The sequence below is a fragment of the Suricata suricatta genome, chromosome 12, assembly GCF_006229205.1.
Source record: "Suricata suricatta isolate VVHF042 chromosome 12, meerkat_22Aug2017_6uvM2_HiC, whole genome shotgun sequence".
Taxonomy (NCBI): Eukaryota; Metazoa; Chordata; class Mammalia; order Carnivora; family Herpestidae; genus Suricata; species Suricata suricatta.
This window is the reverse complement of record NC_043711.1, coordinates 96,639,556-96,656,088: the sequence shown is the minus strand read 5'-3', so window position 1 is coordinate 96,656,088 and position 16,533 is coordinate 96,639,556. Positions and strand designations below refer to the sequence as shown.

The following is a 16,533-nucleotide window of genomic DNA, read 5'->3' as shown; positions in this document are numbered from 1 at the left end:
CTCTTCTGTTTGCAGTGGGGTGGGGGCTGGGGGCGGGACTTGGTGGCTTGTGAATTTGCCACCGAGCCCAAAGCTTCTACTGCGGGACAGTAGTTCCTCAAATATGGGCAGCAGATCTGTAGGTAAGGCAGAGACAAGGCCCACGTAATTCATGGACAGGAACTCAATCGTGTTGAGATTTGCAGGAAGAAACCCACTTCCTTTTTCAGGCACCTGCTGTGGTCTCTGCATTACACCCTGGGGAAGCGGCTGCAGGCTGCAGGCTCAGAGCCTCCGACTCTAGCTTGAATTTAGTAACATTGTTTGCTCTTCATTGTGTTGATTTTGACCCTCACCTTGTGTTTACCCAAGCGATACTGGTTTTCCATTTATGATAATAGTACAAAGTTTCCTTTTATAATTTGTATAGGGGCTCTTGGGAGGCTCAGTCCGTTAAGCCACCGACTGTTGGTTTGGGCTCATGTCTTGATCTCATAGTTCCTAGGTTCAAGCCCTGCATTGGGCTCCATATTTTATTTTATTTTAAAAATTAAAAAAAGGAGAAATTCCCTTTAAACTTTATGTACATAAAATCTCGAGCAGGCATTCTCAACCCCAGGCGCTCCTGGCATTTGGGGTCAGACCGTTCTCTGTGGTCGGGCTGCCCTGTGCACTATAGGGACGTTTAGCAGCATCTCTGGCCTCCCCCCTCCCTGGGACCCCTTTTCCCAGTTGTGACAACCAAAAATGTCTCCAAACATTACCAGGTATTCCTGGGGGACGGGGGCGCTGGATCCAAAATTGACCCTAGTTGAGAACCGCCAGTTTCAGGGAAGCAAGTTCAGCCAGTATCACGAGGTCAGGAGGTAGGGACGGCTGGCTACTGATACCACGTGTGCATGAAAATGGCTTAGCCTGATTTCTGTCAGTTACAGGGTCCCCTTGGTGATGGTCATGTGTGTGTCCTGGGCGCTGATACAGGTAAAGATGAGGTGGAAGGAGGCGTCTAGAAAGGGGTGCTCTGAAGCAGCGCTGTCCACTGTAACTTTCCACCATGCCTGGAACGTTCTGAGTCTGCACAGCCCCATCCTCACCTGTGGGCCACGTGTGGCCGTCGGGCACTCAGAATGTGGCTAGCGGGAATAGGGAATTGGATTCTTCTATTTTCATTCACTAATTAACATTAAAAAGATTATTTTTAAGTAGGCTCCATGCCCAGCGTGGGACCTGAACTCACAACCCCCAGATCAAGAGTCGCGTACTGTACCAACTGAGCCAGCCAGGCGCCCCTCTTCCATTTTAGTTACATTTATACCTGAATAGCCACACGCGGTAGAAGCTTCCATATTGGACAGCACTTCTAGAGAAGTCAGAGCAGAGAGGTCACGAGAACGCAGGCTTGCAGGTGTTGACTGTACTCTTTGGAAGCTCAGAATTGGAGACACACAAAGAAAGCCCAAAGGATTGTGTCATTAAGGACGGTGCGGCTGTGTGGTAGACAGGACTGTCGACGGCAGGTGTGGGGCAGGTCAACACAACTGACCTTGCCCTGAGCAAAAGTGAAATGAAACCAACTAATCAATTCCTGGGACAGAAAAGCCCAGGATGTGGACAGGTGGACAGACCTTCACCCTTTTCTCAAAGTGTCAGGAACCTGTGTGGTCTCTGCATCCCTGCTCAGGACTCTGTCCCATAAAAGGACAAGGTGGCCACCTGCGGCGCCACACTTGTTCTCCCACCTGAGCCACGCCACGGCGAAGGGCGCTGCTTTCCCAGCGTTTCTGGTGACAGTCTCTGCCAGGGGTCTTGCCGCCCTTTGTGGAGGCCCTCGCCATGCCAGGGGCTCTGCTTGGCCACGCCCGGACCCCTTGCTCACCGCACCTGCGGCTGGGAGGTGGGTCTGGCCCAGCTAACCCAGGTGGAGAGATGGAGGGGTTTGACTTAATAAACTATGATAAAGGGTAATTACAGAGGAGAACTCTGGGGTCCCGTAGGCTCAGGGAGGGGACCCGAGGAAGGACACACTGGGAAGGGGCCCTGCCACAGGGCTGGGGTGTGGATGGAGTTGGAGACGGTGTAGTTCAGGCTGCTGGAAGGCGGGGCCAGGGCTGGCCTGCAGGCATGAGGCAAGCAGGGCCACAAGCACAGGCCGTGGGGGTGGGACGCTGGGGCCACATTGCCTGGGGGCCTCGGGAGACAAGCCTGGGGGTGAAGGGACCAGGGTGCTGGTGCAGAGGAGGCAGGAGGTCCATCCTGGGAGGGCCCTGGGAAGGTCTCCACGGGGCCATAATGGGGCTTGGACGACTCCAGGGGACAGCACGTTCTGGGCGCATGGCTGGGCAAAGCGCCGTTGGGTGGCCTCACCCCCATGCCGCTGAGCCCCTGGGCCACTGCTCTCCTCCAGTAGGGGCCTCCGGTGCCCTCTCTGAGACAGCATGGCATTGCATTCACTGTACGGGAGACGCAGAAGGGAGCTGCATCCATGATCTCATAGCAGGTGCCCAAGGGCGACTGTGTGTGGAGCCCAGAGGCAGCAAGTTCATGACAGGCACGGAGATGAGCGGGGGTGGGGAGGGGCCGGCGGAGCCCCGAGGAGCCTGCAGAAAAGCAGCCGCGGCTCTCGCTGGCCCCTCGGGTTTCTGCCAGCTTCGTGAGATGGAAGCCTGGGAAACAGCTGTGAAATAACTGATGAGGCTATCAGCTGAGGTGCAGGGGGCTCTCAGGTGCCCGGGGTCTGGATGCGGCAGGACCTGGGCCGATTTAGGCCCGCTTCCCCGCTCAGGGTGGAGCAGGTGCGGTAGCAGATGTCAGGGAAATAAATCCCTGAGTCCCCCTGGGCTCAGCGTCTCCGCTGTGAAAGTGGAGGCGGGGGCGCCTGGGCGGCTCAGTCGGTTGGGCGTCCAGCTTTTGGGTTTTGCTCGGGTCGTGGTCTCACAGTTCTTGGTTTGAGCCCCACACCGGGCTCTGTGCTGACAGCGCTGAGCCTGCTTGGGAGTCTCTCTCTCTTCGCCCCCTCCCTACCCCTAGAATAAAAACTTGAAAAGAGAATGGGAGCAGTGCTCATGTACACTATGTAAGATTGCTGTGAACGTTACATGAAATGATGCATTTTTTTTCACGTTTGTTATAAGAGTGCATTTCTACGTCTGTAACATGGAGCTCTGTATGTGCTGCCCCCCCCCCGCCCAGGCTGGACGGCTGTCTCTGCTGGCCCGGACGGCGGTGATTCCTCAGTGATCCCCCTTTCTTCTTTTTTGGGGTGCACACACAGCTTTATTAAGATAGAGTTCACGTGCCCTGTGGCTCAGCTACTGAGGGTGTACAATTAGCAGTTTTAAGTATATTCACAGAGTTGCGTGACCGTCCCCCCAGTCAGTATGTGAACGCATCATCACCCCCACAAGCAACCTCACACTTCCTCCCTGTTTTTACTCTTGCTCACCGCGGTGTCTTCCCTGCCCCGCAGTTAGACAAGACCGTGCAAAGGTGGCAGTCAGGCGAGGCCAGCGTGGAACCCTCGGCGGTCCCCACCGTGCACGGGGCAGCCTCTGGACTCTCTGCCCCGGACACAAGGCCCTGTGTCTTTTGGGCGCCCCTCCCCCCGTGCCCTGCTCCCTCGTGGTGGGTGGCTTCCAGTCGCGCCGGTCTTTCCACGCACATGGGTACCGGGCTGCCTCCCCTCAGCTCCGCCGTCACACCGGCCCCCCCTCCCCCCCCGACCACCCGGGCTTCCTGAGCCACACTCCCCCCTACCCCTGCCTAGGCCTTGTTTTATTTTGGGTGGGGGTTCCCTGTCTCTCTCTCTCCATCCACTCGAGTGTAAGTTCCAGAAGGGTCGATCCGTGCATTTTGTTCGCTCCTGAATGCCCAGTGCCTGGGTGAGGGCCCAGCACACAGGACAGAGTAAGTAGGTGAACGAGCAGGGGACCGAAAGAGGCAGGGGCTACTGGTCTTCTGTTGTCGTTGTTGGTGAGCGTCTAGTAAATGCTGTTGACCCGAAAGTCATGTTGATCGTGTGTTGAGCGTGTGCAGGTTACACCCAGTGCAGGTGAAAAGTGAATAAATGAGGTCAAGTTGGCTAAAGGAGATGGATGGCCTTGGGGCTAACGTGCTTCGTCCAGGTGACACAAGCTCATTTTAGCTTGTGCCGAACACTTACCCCGGTTTTGCCTCGAGATTGTAAGGAAGGAGAAGGCACAGGTCCTGCTCCAAGACTCAGTCCCCGGACCAAATCTCACTTTGTACCAACTGGACACTTGATAAATGTTTATTATTATGGATTTAGCTGGGAACGAACCACATAGAGTCCTAGGTCATATGTAACAGTGTAACCGAAGAAGACATGGGGGCTTCTGGGTGGCTCACTCGGCTAAAGTGGTTGACTTCTGCTTCGGTCATGACCTCACAGTCTGTGGGTTCGAGCCCCGCATCAGGCTCTGTGCCGACAGCTCAGAGCCTGGAGCCTGCTTCGGATTCTGTGTCTCCCTCTCTGCCCCTCCCTTGCCCATGCCTGCTTTCTTTCTCTCTCTCTCAAAAATAAACATAGAGAAATTTAAAAAAAGAAAAAAGAACACATATGAAGAGATCTCTCCCTATCCCGTCCTTCCCAAAGGGAACCGTGGGGTCGGCTGGTTACGGAGCTGTTCTGCACTTGAAGCCTGTCTGCGCGCATTTCCTCTTCTTTTCCTGCAAAGAAGAGCGACCTGGACACACTTTTGGCCCCTTGCTTTTCCATGCAGTGTATCTTACAGAACGGGGCCCGTTAGCGCGGAGCTCTCTCTGTGTGGCCGTTCCCCGTTGACGTCACCAGCCCCCTCACATGGACGGGTAGGTTCGTTTCCCGTCTTTTGCTGCCCCGGCGCATCTTGCAGGGACGCCCCTGCTACCTTGTGCACACGCATGCATCTGCAGGGTACGTAACGAGTGGCCTCACCCGGGAGCTTGGTGTGCAGAACCTTCTGCTGAAACAAGACAGACGAAAACTCCTGTGAACGGTCGACCTGATGGTTGGTTTTCTTAAATTCTTTCTCCAGCTTTCACTTAGAAACACACGACCACGGGAGCCATCGTTACAGGATTATTATAGACGGGGACAGGGGTGCTGGCTCACGGTGCGGAGGGTCCGTCATGACCGGCGGTTTGCACAGGCGCAGAGCCGTGCTCCCTGCCAGGGGAGTTGTCCCCCTCCCCACCACCGTCCTTCCTGCTTCCCGCCTTCCGTGCGCACTTAGCGAGTGTCCCCCCGTCCCCCTCCCCCCAGCATGGGTGCCTCACGTCCACAGACAGCACTGGTTGGGGCTCCTCGAGACCTGTGTGTGTGTCTGGCCTTTGGACGACAGAGCAGGCCGCACAGACGAGTTACTGGGAGGGAGACCTGTCCTCGTCACATGTGCTCCACTGGAGCACTCGTTTACTGGTTTACTGTTTTATTTTTGAGAGACAGAGCGTGAGCAGGGGAGGGGCAGAGAGGGAGGGAGACACAGCATCCGAAGCAGGCTCCAGGCTCTGAGCTGTCAGCGTAGAGTCTGACGCGGGGCTTGAACTCACGAACAGTGAGACCATGACTTGAACTGAGCTCGGACACTTAACCGACTGAGCCACCCACGCGCCCCTGAAGATGCTATTTTAAGGAAGAGCATTGTGTTTCATCATGGAAATTTTGAGCATCTGGACAGGCAGCTTGCAGGTGCCCAGGGACGGGGGCTGCTCTGCCCTGTACCCCAGTGCCCTGCCAGGGCCTGTCCGGCCTGTGGGAGGATGGGGAGAAGGGAGGGCCGCGGGGGACCTGTAACTACATGACGCGTATCTCCCTGTCTGCTTGGTTTTGCTTCACTCGGCGGTGGCGCGGGCGGCTGGCAGGGCTGGGCTTCCGCCTCCCAGCAGTTCGGTGGGGTGTTTCCATGGCAGTGCTCACGAGGGCTTGTGATTCTCGAAATGCCTGGAGTATGGGCTCCGGGGGGACAGGTGTTCTCCGAGGGGCTTTGTTCCCGGCAGCTGCTCGCATCGCCCTGCCGTCTGCGGGTGGGGGCGGGGCCTGGAGCAGGTGCATTCTCGGGACAGTGGGGCAGCTGGGGGCTCCGTCAGCCCACAGCGAGCACACTGGCCTGGCTCCAGGTGACCCCGGGCCCTGAGCCAGTGTCTCCCTGGCCAGCTCCTCTGGGCTGTTGCTGAAAGGAGATCTGGGTGCCCAGCGGAATTTCTTCCTCTTCCTCACCTGGTCGTCGGTAGCGCTGGCACCGTTCACAGCACGCGGTGCTGGAAGGACACTAGGGTTTCTAATAAGATGGAAGTCCTTCAAGGCCAGACTCTGCGGCTTCTGACATCTTGGCAAACTTGGTTGCTTTATGTTTTATTTTATTTTTTTAAAGCAAACACATTTTTGCGGGGGGTGACTAGAATTGGCATTTGAGAGGCACACATTGAGGTAGAAATCTGAGATTCTTGTTGGGTGCTGGGTTTTAACTGTGGTGGGCTTTCCTCTCCCATCAGCAAAACGTAAACGTCGTAGTGGTGATGTGTTGCTCTGTATTTACTACTTAACTTAAATCTCATTTTAAAAGTGAATCCGACCCTTTGATGAAATAAGTCCTTTGGGCTTGTGGACAAAGCGTCTTTTATCTGGAGCGCGGCTTCTTAGAGACGGTGGCTCTGCATTCCCCTCTGGTGATAGTGAAGCCCCCATCCGTGGCCGTGGTCCCTGACCCGGTAATTTGCTTTAGAGAAGAATGTTTGGAGGGAAGGGGACGGCTGTGGGCGTGGCCTTGACCTTGTGGCTGTGTCTTCCCCGCAGGTGCTGTGAGTGGCTGAGATGCTGCGGCAGTGGGGAGCCCAGGCCCCGCACCGTGTGGCTGGGGCGTCCCGAGAAGAGGGACCAGAGGTACCCTCGAAATGTCATCAACAACCAGAAGTACAACTTCTTCACCTTTGTTCCCGGGGTGCGTACACGGAAGAGACCACACCCTTTATTTTCTTCTCACACCGGATGTGGCCAGTGGTACCGGTTTTAGAAGATCAAGGTCCCTGGGGGACCTGGGGGGCTCTGTCGGTGAAGCGGCCGACTCTCGGTTTCAGCTCAGGTCATGATCTCGCGGTCGGTGAGTTTGAGACCCGTGTCCGGACTCTGCGTGGACAGTACAGAGTCTGCTTGGGATTCTCTCTCTCTCTCCCTTTCTCTCCCCCTACCCCGATCACACTCTTTCTCTCTCTCTTAAAAATAAATAAATAATTTAAAAAAAGAGAAGAAGGACAGACGTCCCTGTGTTAGAGTGACCTGTGACTTTTCCAGGCTGCCTGAGTGCGGGCTGCTCATCCTGTCTGGTCCTGAGTACCCAGCAGCGGCTGCCTGCCAAGGTTCCGGCCCGGACGCTGCACTCGGTCCTTTAGAGTAACTTCACATCGAGTTGGCATGTTATGTGCAAGAGTGAAAAAGATATCTTGGGGACCCGGTGTTATAACCAAAATAGCAAAAAAATCGACAAAAACCAAAAACCCATCAGTGCCTAAATGATCCCTTCTTTCCTCATGGAACACATATTCGCTATAGAAAAGTCAGGAGATACAAATACAGAGATATTTTTTAAAGGTAAGTTTATTTTTTAGTTTTTTTAATTAAAAAAATTTTTTTAACATTTATTTATTTTTGAGAGAGAGAGAGAGACACAGAGCGTGAGTGGGGAGGGCCAGAGAGAGAGAGGGAGACACAGAATCCAAAGCAGGCTCCAGGCTCTGAGCTGTCAGCACAGAGCCCGATGCAGGGCTCAAACCACAAACTGTGAGATCATGACCTGAGCTGAAGTCGGATGCTTAACCGACTGAGCCCCCCAGGCGCCCCTAAAGGTAAGTTTTAACTCTACTGCCCAGAGGGAATTGCTGTGGACAGTTTTGCTAGTGAACATTTTGCTTGTGCTTCTGTATTGTTTTATGCTCTGGAGTCCTAGCATCTCCATGTCAGCTGAGGCCAGAACATGGATTTCAGCTCTACAAACTTTCCCCAAACCCTAACATGTGCTCAACTTGAGTACCCGTCTGTATCCATCAGGGCCTCCCCCACACACTGGCTGACTTTGGAAGCAGCAGGGGTCCGTTCCAGTGCTGGAAGGGGGAAACATGACTGTCTGATTGATTGAGAGAGATTCCAGAAGCACAAATGTGTACTTTGAATGTTTTTTTAAGGGCGACTCTGACTACATTCACTGCAACGTTCACCCCACATCTCCCCCGCCCCTAAACCTCAGTAGCTTAAATCAAGAAAAGCTTATTTCTCATTCACGGACATTCTGGTGCCACCACTCTCTTCCGTGCCGTAGCTTCGCCGTCTGGGATACGAGGCCCCCAGCGTCTCCATGACTGAGCCAGAGTGAGCTGGCTGAAAACCGGCTCTGGCTGCCTCAGCCTCAGGGAGACGCATCATCTCTGCTCAGCGCCCCAGCAGGCAGGGGTGTCCGTCTCACCCCCAGGGCGCCTGGGGGCCCTCGAGGCTCCGCACAGGACGGGATTCTGCTCTGTTCTGTGGGGTTGAGATCCCTTCACAGAGAGCACGGGTTACCTCGTTTTCTTGATCAATCTTGCAGTAAAGACATTTCCCACTAAAACCTCTCCTGAAGATTTTGAGGGGCCTCCCTGCACTTAAAAGATAGGTTAAAAATTTTTTTTCTAATGTTTATTTAATTTTGAGAGAGAGTGGGGGGGAGGGGCAGAGAGAGAGGGAGACACAGAATCCGAAGCAGGCTCCAGGCTGAGCTGTCAGCACAGAGCCCGACGTGGGGCTCAAGCTCACGAACTTTGAGATCATGACCTGAGCTGGAGTCAGACACTGGCACCCAGGCACCCCCAAAAGATAGTTTTTAAGAAATAGCTCATCAGGGTGCCTGGGTGGCTCAGCCGGTTAAGCGTGTGACTTCAGCTCAGGTCATGATCTCACAGTTCGTGGGTTCAAGTTCCGCGTCAGGCTCTGTGCTGACAGCTCAGAGCCTGGAGCCTGCTTTGGATTCTGTGTCTCCCTCCCTCGCCTCCCCTGCTCGCGCTGTCTCTCTGTCTCTCAAAAATAAATAAAAAACATTAATAAACAAAATTTAAGAAATAGCTCATCACAGATACGGTCAAAGCCCCCGGCATGCCCTCCCCAGCCCCAGAGGTACCCACTCTCTTGAACTTGGTGTTTATAATTTCCATGTGTACCACTATTTATTTTTTTTACTTTTACGAATTCTGTTTTGATTACTCGTGTGTATTTTCCTGAACGATACGCAGAGGTGTCTGAACTCTACGCGGACGGCAGCTTGGGGGTTGCGTTCTTCCGTGGGAACGCTCTCAGCTGTTACCCCTCCAACTAGACCCCCTGCGGGCGATCGCATGAGCCGTGACGTCTCCTCTCTCCCTTCCCCCTTGTCATTCCAGGTGCTCTTCAACCAGTTCAAGTACTTCTTCAACCTCTATTTCTTACTTCTCGCCTGCTCTCAGTTTGTTCCGGAAATGAGACTTGGCGCGCTCTATACCTACTGGGTCCCGCTGGTGAGTGAGCGGCGGTGATGGTTTGGTGAATGCGGGGGTTTGGGCACAGACACTGCTTTGTTCTCGGTCCCCCGGGCATCCGGAGTGGGACGCAGCCTCGTGAGAGAGAGGGCAGCCTCACGCTCCCCAGGATTCTAGCGGCGAAGCTCCATTTCACACACCAGCAGGGTCCGAGTGTGGTGAGACGGGAAAGCCTGTGCCCTTCATCCGTCCTGTCCCATCAGCCAGCCAGTCACTCCTTTTTGGCAACTGTGCATTTCACACTCAGGGTCTGTCTCCCCTGTTTGTGAATACTGGGGACAGCGTGCCCGGTGAGGACAAGGCTTCGGTCTTTGTGGGTTGTGCTGTTGGAAGTACTTTCTGAGATCCTGTTTTCTGTTTGCGGGGTGTCCGCCAGCACGAGGGTCTGAAAAGTACCAGGTTTTGTGCTTCGTGTATGAAGTGAGACAGAACTGACTAGAAGGCCCGGCCCTTCCCTCCTTTGCCTCCTTTGGGCAAATGGTTATTGGGCAGCGACTGTGTGCTGGGCGCTCTGCCCTGTGCTGGGGACACAGCAACGAAGGCCACATAAAAATCCCTGGCCTTGTCCAGGTGGTTTTCAGAGGAGAGAGACAGTCAGCAGATTAATGAAATCATTTCAAGTTGCGAAAGTGCTGCAAAGGTTCTAGAATAAGGCCACGGGCCACATAGGCTATCCCAGGCCCATTTATGTTTGTCAAATGCATGAAGGTAGGGGTGGGGGATGTGGAGGGGCAGCCTTGGCCAGTGTGGCCGTTGAAAGCATCTTGAGGAGGGGGACAAGCTGATTAGGAGGGCGGGAGTATCCCAGGTACAGAGAGCAGCAGTGCAAAGGTCCTGCGGTCAGCATGTGCTCAGAGCATCTGAAGAACAGAAGGAGGCCCAGTGTGACCGGTGTGTGGGGCGGGTGGAAGTGGCATCTCTTCTTGCCCAGGTAGAGGCTGTGCATTTCACACGAAGTGGGGCTCGGCGGGAACCTTCGATTTTCAGTTCACAAATACTGTTACACTTTTCATCGGGAGAAGATTGGTAAAGTGGGAAGTATTTAAAGGTTTTCACCAAGGAACAAGGACAGAATTTTTATTTATCTGTTTACCTTTTTATTTTTGGTGGCAGGTGGGCGACAGTAAGAATTGGTGCATGGGCGCATGCGGTGTAGAGCGCGCCGAGGGTGGGTGCGTGGGTGTCCGCATACCGCGCGTGCGGCGGCGGCACAGACCGGAGGCCCCGGCAGCCCCGGCCCTGAGAAGGGGGCGGGGGTGAGTTTTCCCACACAAACAGCAAAGGTGCTCTGGAGACGCGCAAACAGCTCTTCCCTCTGGTGACAGCAGCTCCCGTCTGCACAGTGCGCTCCCCCACGCGGGGCTCCCGTCCATCCGGAGCGCCAGGGGCTGGTCCGAGGCGCCATCGGGGATCTGGGGTCGCCAGACCCGGAGCGGGAAGCTTCGGGGTTAGTTGATGTGAACCACCCCGGTGTTGGCGGCGTTTCTAGTTCCACGGCTGCTAATGACACGCCTGCCTAGAGTCAAACCCTAGGCCGTGTAAGTAAAAAAAAGTCAGTCTACAATGCACATAAAATCACATTGTCTTTTATTGGTTACCTTTAAAAAAAAATTATTATTATTAATATATTATTAATATATTATAATATATAATATAATATATATTACAATATATAATTATATATAATATGTATTACAATATATAATTATATATAATATATATAATTATAATATATAATATAATATAATAATATAAAATTGTATTATTAATATAATTCACTGTCAAGTTGGCTACCCTACAGTGTATATGCAGTGAGCGCTCAGTTTTGGGGTCAGATTTCGTGGTTCATGGCTTACATGCAACGCCCAGTGCTCATCCCAACAAGTCCCTCCTTCCTGCCCATCCCCCTTTCCCCCACCCCTCCATGGTCACCTTTTTATTTGTTATTTATTTTTAATTTTTAATGTTTATGTTTGAGAGAGAGCGATAGAGAGCGAGTGGGGAAGGGGCAGAGAGACGGAGAATCTGAAGCGGCTCCAGGCTCCGAGCCATGAGCTGTCAGCACAGAGCCTGATGCGGGGCTCAAACTCCAAAGCAGTGAGATCACGACCTGAGCTGAAGTCGAACACTTAACAGAGTGAGCCATCCAGCTGCCCCTTTGGTTACCTTTTTAAGGCGTGGTTATTTGAAAGCTAATACATTCACATGTTTCAAGAAACGTAAAAGTAGCCCCCGTGAAAATTTCCCTCTGGTCCAGTCCCCCGTGGGCTGGGCAAGTAGTGAGCACTGGGGTGCCCCCACCCCCCTTCTGAGCGAGAGGGCCCCGCCTCTGCCCGTGTCTCCTCGCTGAACCGATGCCTGGAGCTCCCGGGAGACGCCTGCCCTTCCTCGCGCACAGTCAGAGTGGCCCCGGCCGCCTCCCCGCTGACCCTCATGCTTTCCTTGGACCCGTGGCCGCAGGCGGAAAGCAGGCAGTTGGCAGCCACCTCTGGCGGTCCTCGTGGTCCTGACTCCGCACCTGCGTCTCTGACAGCCAGGTTTCCCTGCGACGGTTTAGGAACGCGAGGGGACGTTGGTCTTACTGTTCCGCCTCTTCCCAGGGGCCACGGAGAGGAAGGCTTGGGGGTCAAACACAAAGTAGACGGCATCTGTTTGTTGGTGACCAGAGCTGATGTCCCCTAGATTTTTATGTACAGAATCCCTTTCCAGTTCTTGAACACGTTTTGAAATGCCCCCGCCCACCCTTAACGGCCTCCGATTCAGAACCAGCTCTGGCTGAGGGCCGTGGTCCTGAACGCGGGCTGCCCCGTGGCCCCTGGCTACACGTTGAGAAGTGGTGTGATTTGAACCTCCGTCTTCTCCTCTGTGAGACCGGCACGATCTTGCCCACTTCTTGGCTTGTTGGGAGGATTCAGTGAAGTACTGCAAATAAAATACCTCCTTTTGTTCCCAGGGGACAGAAAATTCTCAGGAAATACGTTCATCTGAATTTTAAATTTCTGGCACTAGTGACATTGTTCGTTGTCTGGATTAGGGTTTAGCCTTTGATGACCTTTTTCTTGGTACTAATAGGTTAGCAGGAGAAATTCCTCAATAGATAACTGAAAGGACCCCTAAGATTGTTTGCACGAAGACCTGGATTTCTTTCGTTAGTAAGGTATAATCCACGTACCGTAAAATGCACAAGCAGGACGTTTGCGGTTAGCTGAGGGATGACATTTGTCCACATGCATGGAAATACCACCTCCGTCAAAATACAGAGCATTTCCATCCCCCTGGTCCCCGGGTGCCCCTTTCCAGTCAACCCCTCCTGAACCAGAGGTCACTGCTCTTCTGATTTCTAGCTCATAGGTTGGTTCCGCTTTAAGAAATTTATTTATGACGTGCAACGTTACAGAGGAGGCTTAGCTCCGCCTTCAGAACGCCTTGTGGGGCACCAGCACTGCCTCGGAGCCCCTTTACAAGTCAGACACCCCCAGGCTTCTTTCTAAATATCCGAGGACATGAAGGACCTCTGAGGTTGGATGGTTGGAATTTATTCCTGGACTACATTTGCATCTCTTAGTGAAAGCATTTTCTGGCCTGAGGGTTGGCAAGGCCTTTGGGATTCATGGGAACTGGGTGTAGGGGGAGAGGGGGCGGGGAGGAGCGGATGCGGTAACTTAGGAGGCGGTATTTATTTGCAGCAGGGAGGTGAGGGGCTCCCGTCTTTGTATGAGCCCACACTTTCCATTAACATCAATGGGATTTACCAGGCCCACGCGGCGAGAAGTAGAAACGGGAACGCTTGAAAAAACAAACAGCAGACATCTGGGTTCTGGCCCAGAACAGCAGCCCGGCAGGCAGCGCGGGGGCGGGGGTCCTGCGGACAGGTCTGTGCTCTTCCAGAACAGGTTTGCCCTCACGTCCGGGTCTCGGGTTCTGCTTTTATTCTGAAATGTCCCGGTTTTGCTCCTGCTCCGGCTGCATCTTGATTGGAAACAGGAGTAATCCTTTGATTGTAAGGATGAATGAGCCCTTGGAGAAGTCTTACAAAGCAGCGCATCTCTGGCTAGATTTACATAAGAGATTTAAAGTCCTTTGAATGGAAGTTAATATATTTCACAGGGTAAACAGTTTGAAAATGAAATCCTCAAAGAATCACTGCTGCTAACGTTCAGGGTGATGGTGCTTTCGGTATTTAAAAAAAAACGACTTGAAAAGGAGAGATAACCAGGGAATTTTGTAAGAAAAAAAATGAATGAAAGCTCTTGCCTTTCTTGACACGAGAGGAGAAATCTGGATGGAAACAGATGCTTGTTATGGCTGACTAACCCCACCCCCGCCAGCTCCCACCAAATTTTATATGACTTGAGGTACCTGACCCGGGAGAGGTGGGGCAGTGTCAGTGTTCTTTTTATTAGTTGCTGCTTATACAATTAATATTGCAAATGTGTTTTCTTTAGAAGGGTTGAAAACGTTACAGAGGAGACTGAAGTCACCTTTGGCCCTTCCCTCTCCCCAGTCTTTTCCCTGCAAAGAAATCTAGCCAATAGTTAAGGAAATTGGAAATTCTTTGCAGAGTAGGGTCCTTGTGGCCGGTGTTGGCATCCCCGGGGTTACATGGTGTGTTGTGAAAAGCCCATTTCCCTGCTTGGGAGGTCGGTGCAAAGGGAAGGAGCGCCTCCTCCGTAGCTGTGTCCTGGTGAGGTCCGGCTTGTGGGCTGCTCTTTGTTCCATGTTTCTCTGGATGCAGAAAAGTGTGGCTCATAAGGGAAGGGTCTCTGGAGCCAGCTGTCCTGCCTGTTGCTTAGGAGCTGTGTGTGCTGAGCAAGATTACTCACCCTTTCTGTGCTTCGGGGTCCTCATCTCCGCAGTAGTGAGAGGAGGGTGGTTGTGGGGCTGTGCGCCCCTCGGGTGGCACCCAGCACCCGCTGGGTGAGCTGCACATGTTACCAGGCGCCGTCACTCAGCCGTGGCCTGTGGATGGACCACCGTTGTCACTCTCTGAGCCCCTGCCGGGGTGGTGGGTAGGGATGCCCCCCTATGCTGCTGTCAGCCAGGGTTTCCCCAGGGCGGGTGCGTAGGGAGGAGTCAGAGAAGTGGGCGTGCCGGGGCAGGTGCGTTTGGGGTGATCAGCAGGACCTGCCCTGCTGCCCTCCCGTGTGGCCTCCGGCCTTGTCTGTCCCCAGTGCCGGGAGAGGAAAGTCACTTGCCCGGGGCTCACTCTGTCTCCCCTGTCTCCGCAGGGCTTCGTGCTGGCCGTCACCATCATCCGAGAGGCCGTGGAGGAGATCCGATGCTATGTGCGTGACAGAGAGGTCAACTGCCAGGTCTACAGCCGGCTCACGGCCAGAGGTCAGCCTCCAGCTCTGCCAGGGCCGCTGACAGTCAGGGAGCAGAGTTCAAGGCCCGGGGCCGGTGGATGTGCGGACACCGTGTGGCGGGACAGGCACTCAGTGGCCGGCACCAGGGAGTCCACTGTGTGCCCAGGGCCTGCAGGGACTCGGGCTGCGTCTCCTAGGAGGCCCCGGGTCTCCTGGAGCCCGGCCCGAGGCTGATGGTGCATCACGCTGGAATCGAACTCCGTTTGCCCGGCAGCCTCCTCTGGCCGAGCCTGTCCCTGGGCTGGCGGAGGAAGGAAGGAGGCGCCCCTCCCGTTCATGCGGAGGCCACAGAGGCTATGAGTCTTTCCTACTCAATTTCCGGGAGCACAGCTTTAAAAGATACTCTTTCAACGTTACAAAACTAATGCTACATCTTTCAGCATTAGTTTTTTAAGTGGGTGCCAGATGTATAGCTGCATCGCTGAACATTTTGTTGAAGGGCTTCCAATAAATCCTCCAATTTAAGGCGGGGAGTCTGACCCAAAGAGAAGTACCTAGATAGCCCTTAAGCATGGAATCCCTTGCAAGGCACATGCATTTAAAAACAAGACCCCCCCCTTTTTTTTAAATGTTTGTTTATTTTTGAGAGAGTTAGAGCATGAGCGGGTAGGGTGAAAGAGAGAGAGAGGGAGACAGGAGTCTGAAGCAGGCTCCAGGCTCTGTGCTGTCAGCCCAGAACCCAACGCGGGGCTCGAACCCACCGATGTGAGATCGTGACCTGAGTTGGACCCTTAATGGACTGAGCCACCCAAGTGCCCCGAGGCACATGCATTTTAAATTGGTGGAATTAAAACAAACTCCTGAATCCCCCATCGAAAACCTACAAAACAGTCCAGCCATTGTTTCAACTACAAATTCTACCGGAGGAGACCCGTAAGGGTGTGCTCAGAAATAAGAGCATGTTACCTCTGCATCCCGAGGACGGCAGCCCGTGCCGGGACTGGCAGTGCTTGAGGAGCGGCGGAGACGGTGAAAGCCGTGCTGTACCTTCAGGGCATGAAGACTTCTGGGAAAGGGGGCAGATGTCTCGGGAGGGTGGCTCTGAGCCTCGTGGGGCTGCTCTGCGGTGCTCCCCTCTCCCCACGGCGTTCACATGGGGTTTCAGGGTTTTGCCTAGAACTTTCCTTCTATTAATAACGACGGAGGAATATGTTTTGGGCTCAAAAAATGTTTTAAGCCCCCGAGGGCATGAAGGTGTTTTGTTTTAGCACATCTAAGTAGGTTTTCCGGAGGTGGTGTCTTAACATTTAGTGGGTCTCTAGGGGCCGTGGGGGATGTAGCGTTGGTATAAAAATCCTTTATTATTGCTAAACTACTGTATTTAGGACATTTTGCTGCCTCAAGAAAGAAGACCCAGCGTAATCTTTGCAAAGGCAGGTGGCTGGGGCTTTCCACGTGGGTAATCAGAAGACCCCTCTGCAGGGTGTGTTTTGTGGTTCGTGTATATTAAATCCTCTCTTAATAACATATTCTGACTATAACATTTACAATGCTAGGCAACCCACAAAAGCCCCCTTGGAGAGGGTGCGGTGGGTCTGTTTAGAGGGATTCCGTCCATTCATCCGTCCGGGCTCCAGACCTTCTTCGGTTCTTTTCATATTGCAATTGCTTCTCCCGTGAATGATTTTTCTGCCCTCCCCTGCGGATCCCCTTCTCA

General features: G+C 53.6%; 1 protein-coding gene across 1 annotated transcript in view; it reads left to right on the top strand.

The window, feature by feature from the left end:
• ATP9A (ATPase phospholipid transporting 9A (putative)) overlaps positions 1-16,533 on the top strand; it is a 103,298-nt gene that overhangs the window by 5,403 nt on the left and 81,362 nt on the right. The window contains exons 2-4 of the mRNA XM_029917968.1: positions 6,770-6,914; positions 9,376-9,489; positions 14,739-14,847. Of these exons, the coding sequence (XP_029773828.1) occupies positions 6,770-6,914; positions 9,376-9,489; positions 14,739-14,847 (368 nt within the window). The remainder of the gene's footprint in view (positions 1-6,769; positions 6,915-9,375; positions 9,490-14,738; positions 14,848-16,533) is intronic.